The 9,382-nt window shown below is 41.8% G+C and overlaps 1 protein-coding gene across 5 annotated transcripts in view; it reads left to right on the top strand.

The window, feature by feature from the left end:
- The first annotated feature begins 950 nt into the window (after positions 1 to 950).
- Positions 951 to 9,382, top strand: part of PICALM (phosphatidylinositol binding clathrin assembly protein) — a 66,457-nt gene continuing 58,025 nt past the window's right edge. For 2 of the 5 annotated variants that reach the window (XM_069016186.1, XM_069016177.1), the window contains exon 1: positions 954 to 1,256. In XM_069016186.1, the coding sequence (XP_068872287.1) occupies positions 1,127 to 1,256 (130 nt within the window). In that variant the 5' untranslated portion in view covers positions 954 to 1,126. Of the gene's footprint in view, positions 1,257 to 9,382 lie in introns of all 5 variants that reach the window. The other 3 variants (XM_069016212.1, XM_069016204.1, XM_069016194.1) reach the window with 3 other exon arrangements.

The following is a 9,382-nucleotide window of genomic DNA, read 5'->3' as shown; positions in this document are numbered from 1 at the left end:
CTTGGGGAGGAGGAGAAGAGCCCTGTTGCAAGGAGTAATGGAAGTTGCACTTCGGCAATGGGCGATAGGAGGTAAGGAAGACAAGTAGCTGCCGCTCACTGTCTGCCACTGGGATACAGGTAACCACGTTTACAGCTGTAGGTACCAGGCTGGGAGAAGGCACCTTGAGGAACAGTTTCCAACTTCTATGAACAGAAACCAACTAACTTCGTACAAAATCCCAGGCTGCCGAGGACAGAGCCACCTACTAAGTCCGAGAAGCATTGGCTGAGTAGCAGAACAGTGGGAGGCTAATCATGAAAGACCTGAAAACCACCAGTGTTTTTATGCCGGCCGTGATGTACATTCGAGAAATTTTTGGCGAGCTTTCAAATAAAAATAACTCTGAGAAGAAGCCCGATCGCAGAAACCAGCCCCGAACCCCTGCGAACAGGTTTTTTTTTTTTTCCCTTGGCGCTTTCCCTAGCCGAAGGTGACACCAAAAGAGTTTCTACAAAAACTTTCCAGGCTGAGAAATACTAAATTACTTCCTTCAGGGGCGGAGACACCCCCCACTCGCTCCACGGAGACTTTACCCGGCGCTGAACCCGAACAGGGGCCCACTGAATCTCCCGAGCGGAGCCTGCCCAGGGGAAGGGGAGGCTGCCCCAGGGGAAGGAACCCCAGAGCAGAAGAGGCTGCTCAAGGGGAAGGGATCCTGAGGGAAGCGATCCCGACCTGAGGAAGAGCTCCCGCCCCCTGCCCTCGCCCCGCGGCGCTGAGGGGGGCGGGGCGTGTCACGGGGGCGGGGCGCCGGGCGGTCACGTGACGCGGGAGAGGTCCGGCAAGGCCCGAGGAGGAGCTCGGCCGCCGCCATTTTCCTGCGGCGCCCAGTGCGTGTCCCTGTCCCCGGCCGGGCGGGCGCGCAGGGGGAGGGGACGGCGGCCGGGGGAGGGGGGCGGGAGGAGGAGGAGGAGGGGTCCCTGCTCGGGTGACAGGTCCGTCCCTGAGGGCGGAGCGGGGGCCGCCTGCGGCACGGCGGGGTGAGGAGCCCGCGCAGCTCCATCCCCCCGGCGACTCCTCCCGTCCCGGCCCCTGAGGAGGGAGCGGAGCCGCGCTCGGTTCCAGCGCCGCCAGCGACCCCGCCATGTCCGGCCAAAGCCTCACCGACCGCATCACGGCGGCGCAGCACAGCGTGACCGGCTCGGCCGTCTCGAAAACCGTGTGCAAGGCCACGACCCACGAGGTCATGGGCCCCAAGAAGAAGCACCTGGACTGTGAGTACCGGGAGGGGACGGCGGTCCCAGGGCTCTCCCCGAGCGTCCCGCCGAGGAGCGGGATTGCCCGGCCTGTCGCGGGGTCCCGCTGCGGGGCTGCCGCCCATCCCACCGGCCTCGTGGGCACGGGAAGCCTCCTCAGGCGGAGGAGCTCAGGGTTTCAGCGTAGGGCATTCCCGGAGGGCGGGGGCGCAGGGTCGGGGACGTGGCGATGGAGAGCTTGGGAGAGGCTGTTCAGTGTATCTGCTCTTCAAAAGGGGCCTTGCTAGCTCTTCCTTACGCACAGGGCCCCGGACAGTGTGAGCTTCTGAAGGACAGGACCTGCCCCATACCCCTTTCTTCGGGAGAGAGAGAACCGGGGAGGCCAGGCAGAGGAATGGGCTGCAATTTCCTTACTAATTGGTCTCATTTGCGTCTTGCTAGGGCAGCACTCCCTTATTCTCTAGAGGAGGTGCAGGAGTTTCAGGAAGGAATAGCTGATCAGTTATCTTAATTATTTTCCAGGTTGTCTACCAGGAAAAAAAAATCCTTCTTTAACAATCCTGTAACTCTTCCACATAGGAAAATATGTGAAATGAGTGTTCGAGGGGCAAATCTCTCTCAGTGAAGATGTTCCTAGTTCTCTTTCTAGTCTGTCTCATTCACTTGGGAAGATGTATCTCAGAGGACTTCTTTAGAACTTCACCTGATCTTAACATACCATACAGGGACTGACCATTTCTCAGCTTCTGTTAAGAAGAGATCAAAGGTGGGAAGTCTTAGAAGGTTTTCTGTCAACTCTGATCTATCCGGATGATTATGCAGAGAATGATGAGCACCAAAGTTCACATGAGTGTGTGTCTCACCAAGCTGTAAGGTCACAAGACTGGGGAAGTTCTTGGTATGAATACCTGATTGTCTTGCATCTGTTTATTCTAGGCCTTTTAAGGACAGCCCCCCCACTCCCTTTCACTTTCCCCGATATATAATGAAAGATACTGGAGAGATATGTGTGTCTATGCCCTCTATGAGTGTGCTTTCTCCCTTCATCCCACCCACGTCTGGGAGAAGGTTGAGTCTTCATGTGTCTTGAGTCTGTGCCTTCTGAATTGCTCTGTATCCAAATGAGAACACTAGATGATAGCAGTAGGATTAATTGTACTGTAGTTCTTCCTTCTTTCCACCAAAACATGTCCATGTTAAAGGTTTAAGAAATTCTTGTTCTGCAAGCACCTGAGAGCAATGTGATCAATTTCTTAGGGTAGTCCCAGAACAGCTGCTGTCTCTTTTTGGTATTCCCTCATTCATTTCATCTTTTGCCTGAAGATGATAATAACTGAGCGGCCTTGTTATTTTTGGTTAGCTAAGGGTATCAGAATACTGAGGAAATCCTTGGGCTTTGAGTAACTTATAGGCAGATAGAGAAAGCACCTTGTCATATGGCATATGTATGAAATCGTGATATTACTGGATTTCATACAGCAGAAGTGAGGCTTTCTAGAGAACAAACTTTGTCAGGTTTAGCCTGTAATATTGGTAAAAGTAGTTTCAGTAATAAGGCATTTAGGAGCTTAATTGTTTTGTGGTATAAGCTTTATTGAAAAGAATATCAAGCTGGCCAGAAAATTGCTCTTTGAATGTTTTGTGTGTGTAAAAGGGTGATGTTCTGAACAGGGCTGCTGGGAGACAGCCTAGTGGAGACCTCCAGGGTGCTGCTGCAGAAGGGTGCCTGGACTTCCTTAGAAAGCTGTCTGGTAGCTGCTGGATGAGAAGACAATTTCAATTTCTGTGTTTCCTTTTGCTTCTCTAGAGTGTCAGGAGTTTTAGTTTCTGTGTCTCTCTAAGTATTCTTTTATCAGAGTAAAGCAAACTCTTTTTTTTTTTTTTTAATTAGTCCTTCTTTTTAATGGTTAAAATACATTGTGGCTAGATGTTTTGTGTTACCCTAATATGTTTGCTAGAAGTCTCTGTTCCTGGCATCAGGAAATGACACATGGTCTTGTATTTTGAACATTTTCTTTGTTCGTACCCTGTGTGGTTGTATGCTTTAAAATAAATGTTTTTTACGCAAACTGTGACTCAAGGCCCGCTTCTGAACTATTTGTACACATCTTCCTTTTACAACAGTTTAACTAGGTTAAGTCCTGTGAACTGCCATCTCATTGTGAATGATAATTAATATACCACTCTTCATAGGCAGCATGCTGCCTTAATATTTTTCTGATTATTGTTTATTATGATAATACAGTTAAAACTTATTTTGCTATATGTTGTGTCCTGGGTGAATGGATAAGTTGAGTTTTCCTACACTGTCCTGTAATGAAGTCTTAGTTTTGTAGCATGAGTCTGTGACCATGACATACATTCTTGTTAATGTGGTCTCTGTATTTCTTTTACGTATCTCAAGATTTCTGATTGTCCTGTTACTGAAATTCTTTCTTCATTAAGCTTGAGCTGTCATGAACAGATATAACTAGCTCAACCTCATGTTAACTCATAAAATGGAGGGAAATCTGACAGATACTCATGAACATGGTTTTTCCGTGTCCTTATTTATATTGCTTTTGACTGTGTCTGTGGTTTCAAAACTGAAGTGCTCTCCATCCTAGCTTACCTCTGTATTTCCCTCAGTGATGGTTATCTTGATCAAGGAAGGTAGAAAGGCATTCTTTTCTTAGCCCATAATGATTAAAATATAATCTACTTCAAAGAATGCTCTTTCTCTTCCATTACAAAGCTTAGTTGTTTGGTTTGAGGGAGAAAGACTTCTAATTTACAAGTGGACATGGCTTGTGATAGGTAGTAACATCATCTTGGGGCTGTGCACTTGAATATATGATACTGGTTTTTTTCTTCTGTTTTGAAGGTCCAGCCTTAGAGCTGTGTTAAGGATTCTGTTTGGTAACCTAAATGCTGCTTTTGTTATGATGGATTACTTGTTTTACAGAAATCGGACAGGTTTAATAGCCTTGGAACCCTCAAAGCATAGTTCATGAATTTCTTTTGTGGAAAACCTACTTTCACTGCGACTTTCTCCCGGTTTTTACACTATCTGAGCAGTGGAAGCTGTAAACTGATTTGTGGGTTTAACTTGCCCACTGAGATTGATACAACCCTTTCTTTCTAGTTAGCTTTTTGTCTCCATGTTGAGTGCTGGACAGTGATGCTAAGAACAAGTACTTTAAGTTGTTTTAATATAAATGGTGCTGGGAAACTTGTTGCCAGATTTCACTCCTTCTTTACGTGATGCTGGGGGGAGGTGTGCTTGTGTATGGTGGATAAATAATATTAGGAATACCTGAAGATACATTAATATTCGGAATACCTTAAGTTAATGCCAAGTAGATTTCAATGGATTGGTTCAGTGAAACTGCTGTAGCAGTGACAGCTCAGTAGCATAAAAATGTTTGTGTACATGTGCATGTTGTGGAGTGTACTTAAAACAGCTTTGTTGTGATACACATTTAGGGTTGGCCTCTTGAATGAGTGTGGCATAGTAACCCTATCTGCTTGTAGCTAATGGAGTAACACTCTTTAAAGGAGAATGTGGATGGATGACTTGGAAGGAAGTTGCAATGCTGTAATTATCCATTCTTAACAGGAAATATCTCTATAGTTAAGCCACAGTGTAATTTCCTTGATTTCTTATTGTGAAAGAAAATGTGTAATTTTAAGGAAGACAGTAAACCAGAACCCTGCCCTGTGTTGGGTAGATGTCTGTGAGAAGCTGTGTAAGTGAAAGTAAACTTGAAGGAGCTTGTTTGGAACCTAATTCCTAAGTCCCTAGTGTCAGCTGCTTTGGTTTTGTCTAGAGGCTACTACTAGGACTGAGAAAAGTCCAGCTAAAGACTTGCTTAATGTCTGTGCTGGGGACAGCTTCTATTTCAAAATGAGATGGTACAAAGAGGGTAACTTGTAGAACTGAGGGATCATTGCTTTTCCCTGTATCACACAAGAGATTTGTAGGAAATCTGGGAAAACCAGCATTTTAAGTGTTCACTTGCCTTTACGTGCTAAAGTGTAGCTGGGTGATGAGGTGAATTAACTCCTAGTTCTGTGGATACTTCTGTGTTCTCCAGTAGAAACAGATTATCCATATTCCTTTTATGGTATTGTGGTGCTTCAACAAACTCATATTTTGTGTCTGGTTTTGGCAGAATCACCTGAAGTTTCTTGCGGCTTTGCTTCCCATTCTATAATTGACTTAAATTTGTGGAGGCAATCCATTGTTATTTTTGCTTAGAAATGTTCTTTGTAATTATTTCAAGTACAAATAATTGCATTATTACAACTTTCTTTTGAAGTATTCATTTTTCTCTCTTGAGTTTTTCTGTGATTCCTTCATCATTTCTTTCTTCAGCCAACTTTCTTACTTTTTACTAGAATTCCTTTGGAATATTTGTTTGTGTCTTTACTTAGTAGAGTATGAGAACTATCATACTCCTCCTGGCTGCCAGAGTGACGATTTTCTACCACAGCTGCTCATTTGCAGAAAGAATAGCCATGTAGTTGTGCAGCTGTTGTTTTATTTTACTTAGCCTGAAGCAGTATTCTACTTCAGATGAAGTAAGATGCAGGAGCTAAGGAGGAGAAGCTATAGGACACCTGCAATCGGCTTCCTGTGAATCTTCATACCACCATTGTTTCCCTTTAGCTCGGATTATTCAGGTGTCATGTAACTTTGGGCTATAACTCTAGTTGAGATCTTTGTTTTTTCTTTTTTTTTTTTAAATGGTGCTGTCATCTCTTGCATCTTCTAAAAAGTGATGCTTGGGAGAAGCATTCTTTTGCAGTTCTGTGACCCAATGATCTATTTCAGTCTTCAGTTCCTAATCCTAAAATCAGTTTTTGATTTGTAGATGTGAAACTTTTAAGTTGTCCCTAATGACTTGGCTTACAAAGTGATGGTAGCTTGCATAATAATACGAGAGATGACTTATCCAATGTGGAATTTAAAGCTTCCCGGTTTTTGCGTATGTTGCCTTACGTAAAGTGCATGATCTATTGATGATGGTAGAATTCTGGGAAAGTTCACTTATAAAATGTTACTGATGTCTTGCTCCCCCTGGAAAATGCAACATTATTTCTGAAGCAGAGACACTTTTGTATTTGAAAGCTTAACTTTTTAAACAGCTTTCTTAAATTCAAATTTCTCTATACCATTATGATATTTTCACTCTAAACATCTCACACATGAATTAGTGCTTGAAAAATAGCACACTGCTTTACTACTGGTAGGATATGTGCACTTTCCTGTAAACTGTGAAGTAGCTGTTTCTCAAGCATGAAAGAAGAATTGTAAATGACTTGTTTATAAAGTCTTGAAGCCCTCTACTGGGGCAGTTATTTATTATTTCCAAATAGTTTGCAATACAGTTTAAAGCAATAATCTCAAGTATGTGTTCTTACTTTTGAGTATTTTAGCAAACTTGTCTGCTGCAAACTTTGCTTTGTGTTCATGAGTATGTGAATTTAACCATTTAGACTTTCTGCTGGTCAAAATCTTGACTCTGGGAGTAGTTGTAATTTCGAGCTTAATGTGATCTTGCAAAGACTTGGGTATGAGAGAGATTTTATTACTGATTATATCTGCAGCCGCTTAGAAGTAACCAACAAGTAAGTAACAAAAAAAGAACGCGGTCAAGTGGAAAGAAGCTTTTGTTGCTATAAAATTGTTGGGTTTGATGTTTTCCTTGCTCTTCTAGCTGTTTTCTCCATTGTGAAATATGATTGTGAGTGGGCAGGTTATGAACTCTTAGGAAGTTCAAAGTAGCTGTATCCTTCAAAACTTGGAAGAAGTAGTGTTCTATTTTGTATTTCACCCCTAGCTTATATCAGAGCTTTATCAACTGGCTGGTGGTTTCTGAACCTAAAAGTAATGTTAGTAAGTTCAGTGCTAAGGTGTGGTAGTCTTAAGTCTTCTTACAGTAAATCCAAGTTATGAGTAATATGTGACGAATCGGGTATTGGGATTATAGAAATTAGGGAACTAAGCTGTATTTAACTGTGTGAGAATAACTTAATGAAGTTAAGCGTTTCATACAGATTTAGCAAATACGCTGGATTTTCTGATTGTGACTAAACATCTCCTGTGCTATATTGCTAAAGGAGCTTTATTAAAGTAATGCTTATCTGGATCATTTGCAATATTATACAAGGGTAAATTAGGCTTTTACAAGTTTTACTTCAAAAGAGAGGGTGTAAATTGACAAGATCTATACCAAAATTTGACTTGGGCATGTTAATTCACAGAATGAAGCATAAGGGAATATACTGAAATGAACAGTGGTGTCATAAAGTGAAATCCTGAGACTTTTATGCAGGTCATGACATAAGTAGTCTAAATTAAATAAGAACACCTCACAAAGTGGGGATTATACTAGTTCTGAGCTCTCCTATGTACTTCTGTTCATACCTATGTTAATTTACAGAGAAGTTCTCCACATCAACTCCTTTTAAATTTTCTCCTGAAAAGACACTTTTGAAATCTTCACTTGCTGTCCTTTATTGCTTTCTCCCAAGCAAGCAGTCCTTCAGTCACAACATTCGTATGCTCCAGCAGTGGTGCCATTCTAGCAGGAGTGATTCTTTTGCTGATGTGGGAGGTGAGATGTTTGCATGGATTGAAACTGCTCTGGTATTTCACATTCTTACTCTAAATATGGTGCTTGCAGTAGCTCAGCTATTCCAGTTGCTGGCCATGCGCTATGACAACAACAAAGTGTCTGTCTTGTTTGTAACCTTTTGATTTTTTGAATAGTTAGTTTAGTAAAATTTAAAGCACAAATTGTGAATCCGTAATAACGCTGTTTCCTAGTTAAATAATTAGTGTATAAACAAATTTTCCATCTTAATAACTTGTGAAAAAGGATATTTTTTTATCCATTTATAAAAAAGTGATAATGAGGTTCATATCATTCCTTAGTTACTTTTGCTCAAAAAAAAGAAAAATGAACCCAACAAAACCAAACCAACTCTCTGGTATTCATCTGCACAGCATGTTTCTAAAGTTACTGTAGTAAACTAGACTTCAGGCCCAGAGAGGGTAACAAACAAAGTTTTAAATTAAACTCAGGTTACAAAACTATAGGCAAAAGTAAACGTGTTTTAAAGACTTATTTTTAATTAAAAAAAAAAAAATTCTTTGGCTTCAATCTGGCAGTAAATCCACTCAGCAGCTCTGGCTGTCTGTGATTTGTTACTTTATCTGCCAGGTGAGAAGGTTGAATGCATTGGCTGTCAAAAGGTACAAGTGGGTGTCTTCATGTTCCTTGGTGTTCTGAAGGGCTGCTTGTAACGTGCTTTGCTGTTGGTGGTGGTTGATGTTTTCTGGGGTGGATACTGAACTGTAAAGTGACATGGAAGTGTATCTAGACGTGTCTTTTGCTGTCCACATGTGTATTTTTTGTCTTGGGTTTAGTTTTGTTACGGAGTACGTCCCTCTCTCCCCCACTTCTTCCCATGTGTTCACAAGTTGCATCACCGTTTCACCTACATTTGCTTGCAGTTGCACTTGGTTTATTTGGCTGATATCTCCAGTCTTGCTGACAAATGGGTTGATATTTAATTGGAAATGTGGTCACACTTGAATTTGATTTATCCCCTTTACTTCTCTCTCTGCCCAATATTACCATTATAGTTTCAGCCATCATTGCAACCTATTTCAACCTTGATGAATTTTTCTGATCAACAGCTCTTTATTCTGGATCTGACCTTATTTTCTATGTGAAGTGTAAAATCTTTTTTGAACTGTTGTAATGATTAAGTCTCCATACAGGGAATAGTGGTGTTATTTGATCAGGTTTAATTCTGTCCCCTTTTCTATTTGCCAGAAGCCATTGGTGATCATAATTCAGCATGTATGCTGTTATGGAGAGATTAAAAATAACTTTCATTTAAAAGCCAGTTTGTTAGGAATATTTACTTGATTACGTATTGCAGCCTCATACAGTTGTAGTTCACAAAGTAATTCTTCATTTCTGGGTTGATGTAAAGCTGGCTTCATTGACTCTTGCTTACTCATGAAATGCCTTCGTTCTTCTGTCTTACAAGGGGCACTTAAGTCTAATATTTACATAAATGGTTATGTCAGTTTGTAAGTTTTAGGGCTGAAATCCAGGTGTTTTATTTGCAATTACTTTTTATTC

This window comes from Aphelocoma coerulescens, chromosome 1 (assembly GCF_041296385.1).
Source record: "Aphelocoma coerulescens isolate FSJ_1873_10779 chromosome 1, UR_Acoe_1.0, whole genome shotgun sequence".
In the NCBI taxonomy this organism is placed as follows: Eukaryota; Metazoa; Chordata; class Aves; order Passeriformes; family Corvidae; genus Aphelocoma; species Aphelocoma coerulescens.
This window is presented reverse-complemented; position numbering and strand designations above follow the sequence as displayed.